General features: G+C 47.2%; 1 protein-coding gene across 2 annotated transcripts in view; it reads right to left on the reverse strand.

Annotated features, from left to right (window-relative positions):
* BCL9L (BCL9 like) overlaps window positions 1–19,414 on the reverse strand; it is a 187,356-nt gene that overhangs the window by 75,094 nt on the left and 92,848 nt on the right. For both annotated transcript variants that reach the window (XM_069224794.1, XM_069224793.1), the window contains exon 2: window positions 6,875–7,222. In XM_069224794.1, the coding sequence (XP_069080895.1) occupies window positions 6,875–7,175 (301 nt within the window). In that variant the 5' untranslated portion in view covers window positions 7,176–7,222. The remainder of the gene's footprint in view (window positions 1–6,874; window positions 7,223–19,414) is intronic.

The raw sequence follows: 19,414 nt of genomic DNA on the forward strand, positions 1-19,414 counted from the left end.
GTCGGGTCTTTGAAGCAGGCAGTCGCGGTCAGGGGGGAGCCTCGGGATTCCCTCTGCAGGCGTCGCTGTGGGGGCTCAGGGGGGTCAACTCTGGCTACTCACGGTCTCGTAGTCGCCGGGGAGTCCTCCCTGTGGTGTTTGTTCTCCACAAGTCGAGCCGGGGCGTCGGGTGCAGAGTGCAAAGTCTCACGCTTCCGGCGGGAAACGTGTGTTGTTTCAGATTTGCTTCTTTGTTGCATAGTTGCAGTCTTTGGGGAATAGAGCCACTGTCCTCGGGAGTTCTTGGTCCTTCTAGATGCAGAGTAGTCCTCTGAGGCTTCAGAGGTCGCTGGACCCTGTGGAACGCGTCGCTGGAGCAGAGTCTTTAGAAGTGGGGAGACAGGCCGGTAGAGCTGGGGCCAAAGCAGTTGGTGTCTCCGTCTTCTCTGCAGGTTTTTAAGCTCAGCAGTCCTTCTTCGTCTTAGGTTGCAGGAATCTATCTTGCTGTGTTCTGGGAGCCCCGAAATACTCAATTTAGGGGTGTGTTTAGGTCTGGGGGGTTAGTAGCCAATGGCTACTAGCCCTGAGGGTGGCTACACCCTCTTTGTGCCTCCCCCCTGATGGGAGGGGGGCACATTCCTATCCCTATTGGGGAATCCTCCATCTGCAAGATGGAGGATTTCTAAAAGTCAGAGTCACCTACGCTCAGGACACCTTAGGGGCTGTCCTGACTGGCCAGTGACTCCTCCTTGTTTTTCTCACTATCTCCCCTGGACTTGCCGCCAAAAGTGGGGGCTGTGTCCAGGGGGCGGGCATCTCCACTAGCTGGAGTGCCCTGGGGCATTGTAACACGAAGCCTGAGCCTTTGAGGCTCACTGCTAGGTGTTACAGTTCCTGCAGGGGGGAGGTGTGAAGCACCTCCACCCAGAGCAGGCTTTGTTTCTGTCCTCAGAGAGCACAAAGGCTCTCACCACATGGGGTCAGAAACTCGTCTCTCAGCAGCAGGCTGGCACAGACCAGTCAGTTCTGCACTGAACAATTGGGTAAAATACAGGGGGCATCTCTAAGGTGCCCTCTGTGTGCATTTTTTAATAAACCCAACACTGGCATCAGTGTGGGTTTATTATTCTGAGAAGTTTGATACCAAACTTCCCAGTATTCAGTGTAGCCATTATGGAGTTGTGGAGTTTGTTTTTGACAGACTCCCAGACCATATACTCTTATGGCTACCCTGCACTTACAATGTCTAAGGTTTTGCTTAGACACTGTAGGGGCATAGTGCTCATGCACATATGCCCTCACCTGTGGTATAGTGCACCCTGCCTTAGGGCTGTAAGGCCTGCTAGAGGGGTGACTTACCTATGCCACAGGCAGTGTGAGGTTGGTATGGCACCCTGAGGGGAGTGCCATGTCGACTTAGTCATTTTCTCCCCACCAGCACACACAAGCTGGCAAGCAGTGTGTCTGTGCTGAGTGAGGGGTCCCTAGGGTGGCATAAAACATGCTGCAGCCCTTAGAGACCTTCCCTGGCATCAGGGCCCTTGGTACCAGGGGTACCAGTTACAAGGGACTTACTTGGGTGCCAGGGTTGTGCCAATTGTGGAGGCAATGGTACATTTTAGGTGAAAGAACACTGGTGCTGGGGCCTGGTTAGCAGGGTCCCAGCACACTTCTCAGTCAAGTCAGCATCAGTATCAGGCAAAAAGTGGGGGGTAACTGCAACAGGGAGCCATTTCCTTACAAAATGTCTCTAGCTTTTTCGTGTGTGCGCCTTTTCCCAGAACCCTCAACACCTACACCCCTGACTCTCTGCCTTCCTCCTGATCTCACCAACCCTTTCACTTTAACTGCCACTGATGAATGCACGAACAAGAGGTAACACATCTTTGACTTGATCAGACTCAAAACCAGACATACTTTTCATAACTGAAACTTGGCTTGTAGATGAAGCCTCACCAGTGCTACACAAAGCAATCCTAACAGGATCCTATAGACAAAACTGTGCTGGTAGAGTTTAAGGAGACTTACATGTGGTATTGAAGGAATCACTGCAAATTAACAAGACAGAAGACATATGTCTAACATATAGTAATATCCTTCTAAGGGACCACACACACACACACACATATACCCATGCAATTTCCGACATTTCCACCAAACACAGAAACCCCTGCACCCCTAGGGATCTTAAAATCTGTATCAGCCATCAATGACAAGGCCAAGAACCTTTCCAGTGAACCTGGCAACTTCACTCTTCTGGACACTGGGGCTACACACACACAGCAATTTATACAAAGGATGCAATAATCACAATCTCAAGGAATTAACCGATTTGTTGGAGTGACCACTACCTCAGGTTCTTCATCAGTAAGTTCCAGTCAAAACCTAATGTCAACAATACAGGTATACAGGCACTGGAACAAAGTTGTACTATCACAACTCAACTCTCAATTGTCTGAACTCTCACCTCCTGACCAAATTATGATGATCAAGGAGGTTACAATTGGCTCATCAGAACATCTGATGACATGGTGCCTCTCGAAACACTGATGAATGTAGAAATTTGATGGACAAAAATCACCTCCCAAGACTTAACAAGATACATAAATCACCAGTCAAATATACAAAAAGGCTACACTATTCAAATCAAAGCTTCAACATAAATACCATGCAATGAATGTCTGGAATTTTGCAACCTTAAATGTGCCTTTGCAAAAACCCCTCACCCTCAAAGCTTCTCGAACTCAACTGTAGACCAAATTGCAGGAAAATGAAGGACTCTAAACATTAATCTTGCTAAATAGCCAGTGGACAGATAGATAGGGGACTCCCAATGAACAAGGAGCAGCATAGAATAACAATCAGCCTATACTTGACTCTTTCATGCAACTCCCACCCTCAAATATATTTATCTGGCTAAGGCTCTGCCCATGACAAAGTTTCAAGAAAGTCCTGGTATCCATGGCTATTACAACAACAGCAATGGATGTTATCTACTCTCTATCTTTGGTACATTCCCCACATAACCTAGGGCAGTGGTTCCCAATCTTTCGAATTCTGTGGACCCTCACTTTATCAGTACTGCAACCCGGGGACCCCCACTGAATCATTATTAGAATCTGGGGAACCCCCCCCCCCCACACAATGAGTCATTACTGAAAGCTGGGGAACTAATATTTTAATATTATTACATTTTCTAAGCAGTCGCGGCCCCCCTGAGGAGGCTTTGCGGACCTCATGGGTCCCCGGACAACAGATTGGGAACCACTGCCCTAGGGCATTCTACTTATCATCACTTATCAGGAAAATCAATCTTGACCCACCAGATTCAGCCAACCAATCTCAAATGTCCAGTTCCGTGGACATCCTATTGTACAGCCTTCTCTCAGATCTGCAACTTTCTTGAAGAAAACAAGTTGCCACTGGACCCGCAAAATGGTTTCTACCCATGGAGAGGAACGAAATCTGCCCTGATCTCCATCTGGGACCACCGGAAAGCCACCAAGGATAGGAATGGTGTAACTGCACTTCGACTGGATCGCCTTTGACACAGTCCACTGGTACTTCCTCTTACACAGAATAAAAGAAACTGGCATAAACTGAGCTATCCTCTCACTTCCTCTATTAATGTGCTCATCTTTCTTCAACAAGGTACGAACACCCAAACAATTGATCGTTTATTCACTCCTTTCAAAGTCTATCTGAGCCCAGTACTTATTGAAATCTTTAAACCTGCCATGCTACAACTATGCAGATGACACACAAATCATAATGAAAATAGGAAATACAACTGATCTCACTAGTTCAAGACTAGACCACTGTGTCCCAGCAGTTGCTAGCTTATTAAAATAGACTCCTTTCATCCAAAACTGAAATCCTTCAATGCGAGATTGGAAAACTATCATTTTCTGCATGTTTGGCCCAATAACTTAATATATTACCAACAAGGCAACATAGAGAAACTTAGGGGTGATAATTGCTACCAGTCTTTCCCTGGCATCTCAAGTAAGCCCACTTGGGGAAACAATCATTTAAAGCAATGCAGACTAAGATACATGTTCCCTCATCTTCAATTCCCACAGAGGCTTAGGCAACCATCAATCTTGTCCTCTAAAATCTTGATTATGGGGGCGGGGAACGGCAGAGTAAGACACGCTTCCGGGTTCTCTCACCCGCCCATTGAGAATTTAGCCTACTTAAACCGGGTGTGGGCCACCAGTGGTGCAGAAGATGGAGTCTGGGTTTCGGGGGTTAGCTGGCATGGCACAGCAACAGTCCAGGAGTGTTGCGGAGCCTGCACCACTTAAAATGGCAGGCACCAAGTGGTAGTCAGCAGCAGCTTAAGAAGAGGTGACAGGCAGTGGCGGACAATTTGGTGGCTGGCGACATCCCCCATGAGTTGATGCCCTACAATAAGCGGGTGCAGCGGCCATGGGAGGCTGGGCAGCGAGGCAGCAGAGTAGTGAGGAGCACCCCTGAAAGAGCTGTAGACAGGTGTCCGAGGGGCCGGAACTCTGGGCTGTGTTTTGTGCTCCAGGCAGGTGTTGCTTTGAGACTCTGGTGACTGGAGCCTTGAGTAGGGCGCTCATGAAGGGGGCTCCCATCAGATTCTGCCCCAGAGGAAGGCGAGAGGTGAGACATAGACAGGAGAACGAGAGAGGAACTGCAGGACCCAATGTAGCTGACCTGTGGTGGGGTGGGTGCCCCGAACTGGAAAGGCAAGCTGGATTCTCCCACACCTTCAGCAGGATGCTCGACAGAAGAGGGACTGTGGGAATGGGTAAAGGCGACCCTATGATCAGTCAAACTTGCAAGCATCCCCCAGAAATCCATTCAAAGGGATGCCACAAAACCGAGTAAACATACAGTTCATGCAAGGTATCCTAATGAAAAAGATAATTTCCTTCACTTTGGGATGATGTTCTCACTGATGGTCCTCCAAGGTAAGGTGACTCAGAGCAGTAGTCTACAAAATGTCCAGCAGAAGTGGAAATGCCATGTTGATATATCCACCACCACAGGTAAATTGCCTCCCAACACAGCACAGGACCCATGACCCATGACCCAACCCCTCCCCCGTTTGTTGATGTAATGTATGATGGTGGTGGTGTTATCTGACAGAACTCTGATGGCACTCCCTACGATAAAAGGGAGAAAGTAATTCATGGCAAGACAGACTGCCTGCAGCCCTAGTACATTTATAGGTAGGTGCTATAATGACAATGACCAAAGGCCCAGCACTTTGATGCTGACCCTGTAGGCGCACCTCCCCTTGAGAGCCGTACTGTTTCAGAAGACATGAGCAGTGGAACTCCTGGTGCAGTGGATAATCTGTTCATATGACTTTTGCTCATAGCAACCTTACTGGAGTGATAGAGGGAACAGAGACAAGACTCGGGGACTTTGTGAGTCTATGGAACTACACTAGCAACATTAAGTCTCTTTTCTTAAATGCTGGAGTCAGATTGCTCTAGTTTGAACAGGAGGGCCTCTGGATGTCACTATGGAATTTAGAAGTTCTTTTCCACGAGGAAAAAGTCTGGTTGACCGAAATGTGTGGTTGGCTGTGACTTAGCAAGGGTGTCAAGGGCCCGCAGATTGGCCTAAATAAGATGCAGTGGTCTCATCTCATCCATCACACTCTGATTTCCGGTCTTCAAGTAGTGTATTCCACCTGATACTTTCTCACCTTCCTTTCTCCAGCCCTGGCTCCTCTCATCTCCTTCGACGCTTTCTCGCTCTTCTTCCTATCTGCTTCCTCTTCCCATCATCTGTCTCTCACTTATCTTTACCTCATCCTCCTTTCTCGCCCCACACCTTTATTTCTGCCCATTTTGCTCACCCTTGCCTCCGTTCACTTTCTTGTTCATCCTTGTTTCCTCTACTCCTCTCTGTTCTTTTACCTCTCCTATTCTTTCATTCATTTTCTCACTCACCTTTAATCCCCTCTCATCCTCCACTCCGTATGAATGACTCCCCCTTCCACTCTCCCCATAAACGCCGAGTCCAAGCATGCTCTGTGCTTTAAAAACATCTTATCAGGCAGCCTGTAAAATAACTCCAGCTGGAGTAGGGCAGACTCGGCCCCCTGCCTCCTCTGAGACCAGGTACCACTGCCCCAGCTGCAGCACTGCTAGCGACGTCCCTGGTGCTTGGGGGTGACATGGTGGGTCTCCCTGTGGAACTGTCTTGCGATTCAACTCCACTATTAGCCATGGAAGGACATGCAATAAATCCATAATTTACATAAGCACGTGAGAGGTGTAGCAGGTGCGTGGCTGTTTCAAAGGGTGGAATAGCTGTCACTGAAGAGCAGGCCCGGATCCAGGAATTTATGTCTGGATCGGCCAAGGGTGCGTTTGGGTGGGCCAATGTGTGCCCCATTTTCGACAATTCTGGAGGTAGCCAACAACCTGGGCTCTGGTGCCACTGCACCTGCTGCATTATTGGCAGGTAAACCCCTGTCTCCTCTTCCCCAACACACACCTCCCCACTGCAGCTCGCCTCAGGCATGAGCTAAGCTGGCCACCAGGCTGTTTTCTTTTTACAGGCATGCCCAGAGTTTGTCTCAGACAGTAGAAAAATAGGGAAAATCATCTAAAGGCGGTATTTTGCTCCCTATCAGTACACAAGTACAACAGCTATTATTAAAAATTACACTATAAAATGTATTATAGAGATTTCTTATTGCCCCCCTGACTGATAATTAAAGTGATCGAAAGTTAAACAAAAAATCGACATGGAAGAAGCAGTTAAAGGGTGCTTTCTCTGTGGCCTCCTTTGCCCTTACTGGGAGGGCCAAAGGTCATGTTTGGGTGGGCCTGGCCCACCTAGCCTACCCGCTAGAACCGGGCCTGGTGCAGAGACAATACTCCAGCGCACTGTCTGACCTTACCTTTCGTTTCTGGATCCACCAAGGGGTTCCCCGCATCCCGCTGCTCTCCCGAATCCACCGACACGCTCCTCTCGCGCTTCCCTTTCCCTTTCAGGGGACCGAAGGCCGTCACCCCGGCCTGGCTGCCCTTCAGTCCCGAGTTTCCGGGAGAAATCTGGTTGGCTTTGACGCCATGGTTCCCCACCCCCACGCCCTTGGGTCCCAGGTTGCAGGTGGGCCCCTGGCTCACATTCTGCAGTTGGGCTGGAGCCGTGCTGTTTGGTGTCTTCCCATGATTGGTCAGTTTATTGTCGGGGTGCATTTGATTGGTTGAAGCTGCCCGATTCTGATGGCCTTCGTTTGGAGCACCTGGGAAGATAGGAAAGGACACAACAGACAATTAGACTGGAGGGATTTCTGACTCATCGGAACTGTCAAACACTCCACCAAAGTTTCACGTTTCTTACTCTCCACTGCTCTAATACATGAAGTAACAACGGTTGTAGCACCCAAGAAGGGGCTCAGACCAGAACAGGTGAACTGCACCATTCTACCGTATTCCATCACACAGAAGCAGCTTCACAACGTCTATTGTCTTAAAGCAACTGAAAGCCTGCAACATTAATGCACAGGGAGGCAACTGCACAACGAGTTCTGTATTTCAGCAAAGCGAGGCGATTACTCAAAGTCTACTGTGCCATGGCACTGACAGACAATTTCTTATTACAAACCAGCGGGACATCGGCACAAGGACTACTTTATTATGGAGTTGAGAGACAACTACATCACTATTTCCGCAATACAGCACAGAAAGACAACACACATGATCTACTGTATTACAGCACAGAGGGGCAGCCACACAACATTTTTTGTTTTAGTACAGGGAGACAACTGCACGCCTGCTACATTAATGCACGGAAAGACAACTAGACAATAAATAATGCATTACAGTGGAGAGGTAACTCCACAACGCCTAGTGTATTACAGCACAAAGAGGCGACTTTATAGCTTCTACTTATTACAACACCGAGATTACATTTGCATGCGATCTACTTCAATACAGCATACAGCAGAGTCACTACTGCTTGTACTACAGCACAGAGGCAACTTCATAACTTGCCAGAGATGTTACTGCACGCCGACTGCACTACTGAGTATTGATATGAAGAACATCGTGGTCCAACAATATCGAGGACAGAATATGGAGTAAGCGCATATTGGGAGGAATGGATTTACTATTCCCTTCTCATCTCCGTACACTGTACATATGTGCACCGCGTAGGCGCTTATTTGTGGAGTTTAGAAAATCTAGACTTATCTGTTGATATTTTTTTCAATATTTTTTCCTCAGTATTTAGTACTCTTAATATTCTGACTTCGATATTTAGCATGCATACTCTGCACAATGCCTACATTACACACATCACAGCGAGGCAACTGCACTACGTCTATTGTATCAGATCATAGACAGACAACTTCATACCTTCCACTTGGTACAACAAACACAGGTAACTGCGTAGTATCTACTCAGATATAACGTCGTAAATTCTACTACACGGTAGCAATGGTATCTTCCTCACACCAAATCCGTTACAGCACAGCCAAGCAAGCAGACCACGCCGACTACCCTACAGCAGAGAGCGTCAGCCGCACAGTTTTTACAGCACAGGGATAACTTCGTAGCTTCTACTTGTTACAGCACAGAGGGGCGGCTGCATAATGTCAACTACGGTAAAGCACAAACAGGCACGAGCGATACAACTCCTGTACTACAACAGATAGGCAACTTCATACCCCGTACTTTTTGCAGCAAAGAGACGCAATTGCATCATGTCTACTTTGTTAGAGCAGGGAGAGCTGTATAAATGTCTGCTGCCCGACAGCACAGAGAATCAACTACATAATGGCCCTGGTAGTAAAGCACCGGGAGGTAGGTCCACAGCTTTACAGCTGTACACAGACAGGCCTCCTCGCCTCTACTGCATCACGATACAGCGGCAACTGCAGAGTGTCTACAATATTACAGCACACAGAGGCACCTCCACGCCAGCGGTACTGCAGCACGAGACTAAGCTGTACAGTGTTTACACAATATTACAGAAGGAAGAGGCAACCTATCAGGGACAGCTGGTTAATGTCCACTGTATTAAGAGCACAGAGAGACAACTACACAATGTCTACTTTTACAACACCTAGGGACATCCGCGTTACGTCTACTTTGTTATTGCTCTTAGAAGCAAAATACTAGTTACAGCAGTATTACAGCACCGAGAATAAACACACAAGGTCAGTTGTATTACCGTATAGCTATGCAACAACATAATGCTTACCATATTACAGCATGGAAAGGCAACTTCATAATTTCTACGTATTACATCAGAGACAGCTCATTACTGTTTACTGAATTAAGAGCGCTGAGAGGCAACTGCATAACATGTACCGCACTGCAGCAGAGGCACCCGTATCACACAGTGAAGCTAATGGACCATGTCTACTGTATTACACAGTAGGACAACTAAGTAACGTGTACTGGAGGTAATTGCATGTCAACTTCGGGATTACAGTCCAAAGAGGCGACTGCACGCTGTCTGCAGTACCACAGCACGGAAAGACAACTTCTAAAGTTATATGAAGCACACACATAACGTTTATTATATTACAGCACAGAGCCACGGGCATCACAATAACTGTATTATTACACGGGGAGGCTACTTCACAACTTCTGTTTATTACCGCACAGAGGTAACTGCATAATGTATACTAATTACAGCATGAAGGCAAATCCATACCTTCTCCTTATGACAGCGCCGACAAGCGGTTGCAAAGATGTCTACTTTGTTAGAGCAGAAGCAAATGTATCAATGCCTAATGACTTATGGCACAGATCAGCAACTGCATGACGTCGAGCCAGCTACACAACGTTTACTATCTAAGAACAGGTAATGATACTACCCTTAAATCCCAAGTGAAATTTGCATTAAATCATTCTTAGAAGCAGTTTTCAGTGGAGTTAGAAAATTGCCAAATACTGCGTTTCAATTGAAACTATGTGAAGTGACTCTACAAAAATTCAAGCTTACTTCTTGGGAATGGCCTCCCAGGCTGTGGAAGTTTCTACTGCCTGGAAAGGAAATATGGATGCTGGACTTTAGGCAACTCTATCAGTCCTACAGACATAGTAGCAATCAGAATCCACATAGAGCCTCTGACACCCAGCTAGAATTTATGTGGAGTAGCTGACCGGGAGAAACAAAGGGCCATAGCACTTTTCCACTTGGAAGGCTCCGAGTACATTGCATACTGACAGAACCTGTGGCATGAGATATAGTAGACCAGAAGGCCCTCTTTGCTGTGAAATGTGGACGAGTGCAATGGACAAAAAAAGTTTACAGTTGAAAGATCGTGTGGTGTGAACTTCTCACCAATGCACACACAGGATTTCCCTGTAAAATGCCAGGCTGTGGAACTCTATCTCAACAATCTTCCAGGTAATTCAAATTCTTGCCAGATATCAAGGATGTTAGCAGGACTGGAGTGTGCTTCCAGGTGCCTGTCCACTTTCTCTTTTGTTTCCAAACTTTATTGGGGTGCCCAAGGGTTCCCACTGCACAGTACCTGTAACGCACAATAAACATTTGGCTATGACCAAATAGTACATAAGCTTAAAATGTCATTGTTACAATTGGCAATGCCAGCATTAGTGATTAGAAATGTGAGAAAGCCCTCTGAGCCTGTGAAGTTAATGTGTACGCTGTGTGTTGCTGGCCAACGGGGAATGCTAGGAGAGGGGATCAGGTGGGTGCAGCAGGTCCCCTCTCACCCCACCCGCAGAGATCCAGTCCGCCCATGATTGCTTTTAACCTACCTGGTGTAAAGTGCCACATTTTTAACAGTATGTAAGCGTTGCCTGTCCCCTGTCTTGATCATCAGGCATAGGATGATCCTTTGAGATCATGTGCTTTGAAGCCTCTCCAGCACTAGCTTCTTGACGTTAAGCCACTAGTCTTTCAAACTTAGAGCGTAAAAAGACGTTTGCTTACCTGTCTAGGGACCTGATACTGCTTACCTGAAAGCCCTCACGAAGCTTCTCAATGCACCAATGAGAAAAAAGAGACATTACAGCACTGGCCACAGACATGTTATCGAAGGACAAGGAGTTTGGTGGGATTGGGATTGGCTTGGGTGGTTCATGGAGACTGAGCATCGGGTCCCAAACAAGGGTTATCTGTGTGGGGGTGAAATTCGCGCTTTCATTCCAGTACCTTGGAGAAACCAAACCACCAGGGTCGTTTTTCCCATGTATCACAGAACCCAAAGTGCCAGAAAGTGTAGGAATACCCAGCTCTACTGTTGACTGAACCACGCCGGCCTGCCTGAGGATCTAGACTTCAGCAGATCCTGGAAGGAGAGAAGGACCTTCACACAACAGATGCTGAGCATGTCCCAGCATACATTTTCTTAGCAATTGGTGCCGGACTGTCATCTCCCCAGCACCGCTGCCCAGCTGAGGCTTTTTAGAGTAACCTTTCAGAACAATTCCTTAGATTAGATTTTCTATTTTTACCCTTTGAACTATTGGTAATGCACCTACGGGAGTTTTACATCAAAGGCGTATTTTCTGGATCTTTAGTTTTGTACCTATTTTTGAACCTTGTAATCTAGATCACTTATGCTCTGTCCCTCTTAAAGTATTGCTCTGTGTCTCTTGCAGACCCCTCTCCCTTGGCTAAGCCTTATGCTTGGGCATTGCTACCTAAAGGAGGCGCCAAGAGAACCTCCAGGGCTCTTTAGTCCCCTGCAAACACCCGGCTCAATTGTGGCACCAAAGCAACTGAATTTGCAAACAATTCATTCGAAGAGGGGTTTCATCACCGGTGAAATTTCAGAAACATCACCACGACCTGGCTATTTACACTGGTTATGGGCTGTCTGATGGTGGATCTAGGCAAGCGTCTGTTCCTGTCCTACTTGTTATGCTAAGAAGCATCAGTGAACATGTGCACTATGTAAGTAGACATTAATGTAACACAGCTCCCTACAACTACTGTTAGATTGCTGCATAAGGATAAGACCACTGCCCCAAAGCAAAATGACATGACTTTGTCACCTCTGCTATGTTACAGCACACAGACAGGACTGCATTGACTTTGCTATAATACAGCACCCAGACAGGACTGATATAATAGAGCACAGACATAAGATTACGTCATCTCTTACCATATAACAGCACAGAGACAGGTCAGCATCACCTCTTCTATATTACAGCACAGAGACAAAAATGCATCACTTCTGCCATACCACGAAATAGAAAGGACTGCATCACACCTGCCACATTACAGCACAGAGTCAAGACTGCTTCACCTCTGCTATAAAACCGCACAGAGACAGGACTGCATCCACTCGGCTACACTGCAGCACAGAGACAACACTTCATCACCTCTGCTTTATTAAACCACAGAGTCAAGACTGCAGCATATCTACTATATTTCAGAACAAGCACAAGACTGCATTACCTCTACTGTATTAAAGTAAAGAGAAGACTGCAACACATCTGCTTTACTACTGCACAGAGAAAGGATGTAACTCTGCTTTATCACAGCACAGAGATCGGACTACATCACCTCTGCTACAAGTCAGCACAGAAGATTGCCTTATTTCTGCACAGAGAGAATGCACCACTTCTGCTATGTCACAGCACAGACATAAAACCGCATTACTACTTCCATATTGCACTACAACCATAACTAACCCAGAACTTATGAAACAAAATCATTGAACAATATTTTTTTATTCAACTAAAAACCACATATAAGAAAACAACCTTCTCAAAACTCTGAAAGCAGGCTTCAGATCCAGACACAGCAGAGATATGTTATCTTTATTAGAATTGAGACCTTTTCACAACATTTTAACGAAGGAAACCTAAAGCTTATTTTGTTACTAGATTTAACAATAGCATTCAGCACTGCACATTGCAATCCTGTCTTTGACTCCTTTGAAACAGGATGGACAAAGGTAGGACTGTACTTCATTAAATCCATGCAAATGTATACCACTTTCATCTTTAAGGAAAAATTTGGATCTAGAATTAAGGTTGTTGGTTTGTGTTTGAATTAGGATGCAGAATGACATGGAGAAAGCAATGAGGATACAGTTGGGTTAAGATGGTAGCGGTTAAGAGTAGGATGTCAGACCAAATCTTTTTATTCATTTTATTTATGTTGTTTTTCTTTAGCACCAGTTCACCGGTTGGTATTAGAGCACTGTACATCGCACTGCATACATGATATAAGTTTACAAAGAACGTTAATATTAATCTAAGGAAAAAAAGGTGGCAATGGGAGGTAATGGGATTACAGGAGGAGAGAGATATGGAGATTTGGGATGGATAAGTAGCATCACAATATGTTGAGGAAAAAAGCTGAATGAGCTGAGCAGTTTAAAATTAGGGAATGTGATGTAAGAGACTTTTGGATAGATTGGTTCCTCTGGTGGTAGCTCAATCCACTGTAACCTCCATCAAGGTATCTTGTAAATAGGAAAATCTTGACTCTATTTTGGAAGAAGAGGATGTGCTGGGCCATTCTATACAGAATTAGGAGGGTGTTCTAGATTGCAGGCACGGATACAGCAAAGTACTGTCTGTGAGCTTGTGCAGTTATAAATTTCTTGGGCTCTATCGTGAGGGGAGTCTTTGCTTCGGATTTTCTTAAGCCGCCAGTGATTGCCAGAGGTCAGTTACGTAGCTGGGTCCATCTGTGTGTAGGGATTTATAAGTGCTTCAACAACGTTTGAATTTAAATCAAGCCTCTGGAGGAAGAGCGCAAAGATCCTTCAAGACGAAGATCAAGATGAATCTATAGTAGATCTTTCCATTGTCAGTGAGTATTTAAAAAAAAATAAAGTGCACTAGTTGAAAAATGGAACAGCATTCAAACTTTTGGTTTTCAAACTAATTCCCAGTTCGACAAACTTAATTCAGTTTCTAACTATAGGCTTCTCACTTTTCGATTCAAACTTTGGAGATATATAACTTTACATTTCAAACTTTTAATGTAAATTAGCCATCACCATGAAGATGCAGACCGTCTTCCTGCAGTTCCGACTGAAGTGCCCCACCCCAGATACTCAAGAGGCAGGAAACTTTTTTATGCTAAGAAGCCAGGCCAGCTGCTGCCTTGAAACGAGTCATCCTTAGGACAAAGATAAGTGGAGCTTCTTGTGAGCCCAAGCCTACCATCTCCGTCCAGTCCTGTGGTACAAGAGAAATATGGAACACACCATATTAGACGTGGTCTGCTCTGAGGTGCAGGACCATAAAGACTGGGCAACCTTAAATTCCATCCTGATGATGTCCCTCACTTCCCACTGGTTTGAAAGGTGACACTGTGCCTAGTTGGTTCAAGAGAATAACCCTGGCGTTTCCCTTCAACACTCATCCTCTAATGTCACAATTTCCGGTAGCACCCGTGAAGAACCAGTTGAGACCAGGAACTGTGTGCCTTTTTAGGTGTCTGTTTGAAATACTTGGTACAGCTGTCAGAACCTTGGCCTTTGAGCTATCCCTATGACCTACATAGACATTCACCATGTGTACATTTCGTGCCCCTCGTCCCTCTTACACCCCCAGTACAGTGAAACTCCTTGAGTCCCCAAAATCAAGGAGATGAGCTACCAAAAGTACCTCTGTTCTGGACATATTATTCTTGCATTACAATGCCTCTCATTAAAAGGCTCTGAAGAACATGACATTGGTCTTGAGTGTCTCCAAGAGCCCTGGACTCCTGGCTCACAGACCTACATAGGCCATATTGCCCTCGATTTTACTCAACAATTGCAATTAGTACTGTGCTGAAAATCGTGAACATTAGGTTACTCTTACTTTATTCTTAAGCATTCCCTTGGTTCTTTCATGAACTATTAGTCACAGTTCAATCAATCAATCAATCAATCAAGGATTTGTAAAACGCAGCTAATCACCCATAGGGTCTCAAGGTGCTGAATGTAGGCATGCTGCTCAGTTGAAAAGCCATGTCTCGAGGTCCTTCCTGAACTGCTTCAGTGATGCGTTCTGCCTGAGCTTGAGGGTAAGTGTGTTCCCGTCTGGGCTGCTCGGTAGAAGAAAGATCTTTCTCCTGCTGTACTTTTCTAGATCTTGGGGACGGCTGCAAGGGCAAGCTGGGAGGAGCGGAAACATCTGTTGGGTACGTAGAAGGTACAGTGGTCCTGTGTTGTGCAATGCCTTGAAGGTGTGGATCAGGAGTTTGTATGTGATGCGCTTGTTGACCGGGAACCAGTGTAGGTCTCTGAGGTGGGAGGAGAGTCGGCTGTGACGGGGGATGTCCAGGATGAGTCTGCCTGCTACATTCTGGATTCTTTGTAGCCTTGATTGAAGTTTCTTGGTAATGCCGGCATAGAGTGCGTTGCCGTAGTCCAGTTTGCTGGTGATGAGTGCGTGGGTGACAGTCTTCATTGTGTCAGGGGAAATCCATTTGATTTCTTCCACAGGAGACAGAGGGTGTGGAAGCTGGATGAGGTGACGGTGTTAACTTGGTGGGTCATCGAAAGAGAGGAGTCCAGGGTGGTGCCCAGGTTGCGCACATGATTAGTGGGGGTGGGGGCGTTACCCAGAGCAGTGGGCCACCAGGAGTCGTTCCAGGCAAAAGGGGTGGAGCCGATCACGAGGATCTCTAGCTTGTCAGAGTTAAGCTTGAGGCTTGAGGCAGCTGGCCTACATCCAGGTGGCGACTGCTCTCATCCTGTTGTGGAAAATTCTCTTTAATTGCGGACAGTCCCCGGACAGGGAGGGTATAGGTTGGATGTTGTCGGCTTAGGAGACTAAGTTTAGCTAATGTTTGTTGGTGATCCTAGCGAGCAGGCCATGTAGACATTGAAAAGCGTTGGGTCGAGTGAGGACCCTTGGGGCACTCTGCAGCAAGTGTCTTTACGTTCTGATGTTAACAGTGGTAGTCTGACCCTCTGTGTTCTTCCGGTGAGGAAGAACCTGATCAAGTTCAAAGCTTTGTCTCGGATGTCGGCGTTGTGCAGTCTGTCGCACAGGGTGGAGCGGGAGCCGGTGTCAAATGCAGCGGAGAGGTCGAGGAGGATTTGTGAGGCTGTGCCTCTGTGGTCCAGTATGATGCATATGTCGTTGGTGGCTGCTAAGAGTGCAGTTTCAGTGCAGTGGTTTCTTCTGAATCTGGACTGGGAAGGGTCTAGGATATGGTCCGTCTCGAGGAACTCGGTGAGTTGCTGGTTGACGGCTTTCTCCATTACCTTGGCTAGGAAAGGGAGGAGAGAGCTGGGTCTGTAGTTCTTCAGCTCCCTCGGGTCGGCTGTGGGTTTCTTGAGTAGCAGCCTGATTTTGGTGTGTTTCCAGTCTGAGGGGAGTGTGGCAGTCTTGAAGGATAGGTTCACGGTTCGTCAGAGATCCGGAGCAATGGTGACGATGGGCAGGTTGAATACCTGATGAGGGCATGGATCCGAGGGTGCTCCCGAGTGGATGGAGTTCATCAGTCTTTGGGTGTCCTCTTTGGTCATGGGGCCCAGGAGTTAAGTGATGGATGAGGTGTCTGCCCCGGGGTTCATTAACTCTTTGACGATGGCGAAGAGCTCTTTGCTGTTGGGAGTGCTGGTATTGAGGCATGCTTGAAAGGTGTTTTTTTTGGCTGCTCCGATGTTCTTGTGGTTCGTGGAGGCTACGTTGTCTGTGCAGTTTGAGAGCAGGCTGTGTAGGCTGCTTCATTAGCGCCAGCTGCATCCGGTGGGAGGGAGTGGTTGAGAGCTTTGGTGGGCTGTGCCTCTGTGACTATGCCCCAGCGTCTCCTGGGGGAACAAGGGTGTGGTGGTGTACGGTGTTCTTTGTGTAGGTAAAGTGGATGCACTTGTGGTGGGTCCAATGGTGTTCGGAGGTGTGGGAGATGGTGATGTTGTCCCCTACTGAAAAAACAGTGTTGAGAATGTGTCCAGATCTATGGGTTGAGACACTGACAAGTTGCTTGAGGCCAAGAGTTGTGAGGTTGCCTAGGAGGTTTGAAGTTTTCGGGCCATTGAGGGTATCAAGGTGGAAATTGAGGTCACCAAATAGGATGTAGGCAGAGGAGGTGAGTGCTTGGGGGGTGACAAGGTCGGCAATGTCTTTGCAGAACTGGGGTCAGTGTGTAGCAAGAAAAGGGTCTAAGAGTGTTCCTGGGGTCGGCTTGGGGGCAGGCTGATGATCTTCTTGGGTTGAGGGTGCATAGAGTGCTGGCGTCAAACTGGCGGTGGAGGTGAGAACCAGGGTCTGTGGGGCTGGGCAAGGACCAGGAGCAGATGGGCTTACCTTTGGTGCGCCAGCAGCACGTCCGCTGCGCAGTTGCACTGCGGACACCATTAAGAAGAGGAGGGAGGCAGGGGTCCGGACAGTTGGGAGGCGGAAGTTTGGGAAAAAGCACTATGCCTAGGAGGGGCAGATACTTACTTTCAGATGGCTACCAGGTCACCAGGGATGATGCGCAGGCAGGAGCCTGTGGGTGGAGGTGGGCCTCGAACTGAGAGTCAGGCAGGCTCTCAGTTCGTCCCAGGCAGAGGCTGCAGCAGCCCGAGGAGCTGCACTGGGGAGGGATCTGATGCTGACCAGGAGGTCAGAGGAGTCACTTTCTCACAGCGCTGTGGCTGCCATTTAGAAGGGGAGGGAGGCGGTTGTCCAGTCAGTTTGGAGGTGGGAAGGTGGGAAGGTGGGAAAAAGCGGTTTACGGAGAAGGGTGGGCTGCAGGGGCAGCAGCGGCGTGGGGAAGCCGCAAGGGAGAAGGAAGAGAAAGGGACAGAAAGAAGACAAGTGGGAAAAAGAAGTAAAGGCAGAAGTAAAAGGCAGGAGTAAAGAGAGGAAGATACTTACTTTCAGATGGCCACTAGGCCACCAGAGATGAGACGCAGGCAGGAGCATGTGGGTGGAGGTGGGGCTCGAACTGAGAGTCAGAAAGGCTCTCAGTTCCTCTCAGGCAGAGACAGCAGTTGGAGGAGCTGCACTGGGGATGGCAGCAGACACTGACCAGGAGGTCAGAGGAGTCACCCTCTGACCTCCTGTTGTAAGTAAAATATTCTTCTTTTTAAAAAAGAAACAACACTAGTTCAGCACTGACTCTACATGAATCATTTCCTGTGTTGAGCTTACTAAGACTTTGCAGTCAAGGGATGGGCAAAATTGTGCATTTTTTTTGTTATGTAGATTTATAGAGTGCACTATCACCCATGTGGGTACCCTGGTGCTGAGCAACTGTGAGTCTAGTCAAGCCTAGGGCATAATGGGACTACTCGAGAAGCTAGGTTTTCAGCGTCTTGTGGAATTTAAGAAGTGAGAAGGAGGCTCTTATGAACAGTGGAAGGTTTTTAGGAGTGTGCTAGACCTGGCAGCATTTTAGCGTGTCTCCCCTGCCCTTTTGCATTCTGAACTCCTGGTTTTGGACTCTGTTTTTGCTGGTTTATTGTCTCTGCGCACTTTACCACTGCTAATCAGTGCTAAAGTGCAAGCGCTCCCTATATAAATTGTACTGTGGATTGGTTTATCCGTAACTGCCATATTTGATTTACTAATAAGTCCCTAGTAACGTACCCTAGAGGTGCCCGGAGCCTGTGAATCAAATGCTACTAGTGGGCCTGCAGCACTGGTTGTGCCACCCACATTAGTAGCCCTGTAACCATGACTCAGACCTGCCATTGCAGTGTCTGTGTGTGCAGTTTTAAACTGCCAATTTGACTTGGCAAGTGTACCCACTTGCCAGGCCTCAACCTTCCCTTTTACTACATGTAAGGCACCCATAGGTTAGGCCCTAGGTAGCCGCATGGGCAGGTGCAGTGTATGTTTAAGGTAGGACATATACTAGTGTGTTTTATATGTCCTAACAGTGAAATACTGCCAAATTCGAATTTCACTGTGCAAGGCCCATCTCTCTCATAGGTTAACATTGGGGCTGCCTTTAAATATCCTTAAAGTTAAGATTCCCTTTGAGAGCAGATACAAATCTGGAGTTTAGGGTCTCTAAGCTCACAATTTAAAAATACATCTTTTAGTGAAGTTGGTTTTTAGATTGTTAGTTTGAAAATGCCACTTTTAGAAAGTAGGCATTTTCTTGCTTAATCCATTCTGTGACTCTGCCTCTTTGTGGATTCCCCGTCTGGGATAGTTTGACAGTTGGGCTGTTCACACCTCTCCTCTAGACAGTGACACAAAGAGTACTGTCCCTTTGCTGTGCTGCTTTGCTGGACTGGCCTGCAGTTGCTGCTTCTGCCTGAAAAGCGTGCAAAGGGTGAACTTTGCTGTGTGTCCTCCTTGAGAAAATTCTCCAAGGGCTTGGAGTAGAGCTTGCCTACTATTGGAAGTCTCAGGGACACCAAAGACTTCAGTTTCCTCGACCTGCAGCACTGGGAACTGTGTGTTTTGTGCTGTTCAAGAGGAAAAATCACTGCGCCGCCGCCAACTAAGCTGCTGGCCTGCACCGTGACCTGCCGATGCCACACGGAGTCGTATTGCCCCACTTTGCACCGCGACCCTGGCCACCACAATGCCGTCATCGGACGACTTCA

The sequence above is a fragment of the Pleurodeles waltl genome, chromosome 3_1, assembly GCF_031143425.1.
Source record: "Pleurodeles waltl isolate 20211129_DDA chromosome 3_1, aPleWal1.hap1.20221129, whole genome shotgun sequence".
Taxonomy (NCBI): domain Eukaryota; kingdom Metazoa; phylum Chordata; class Amphibia; order Caudata; family Salamandridae; genus Pleurodeles; species Pleurodeles waltl.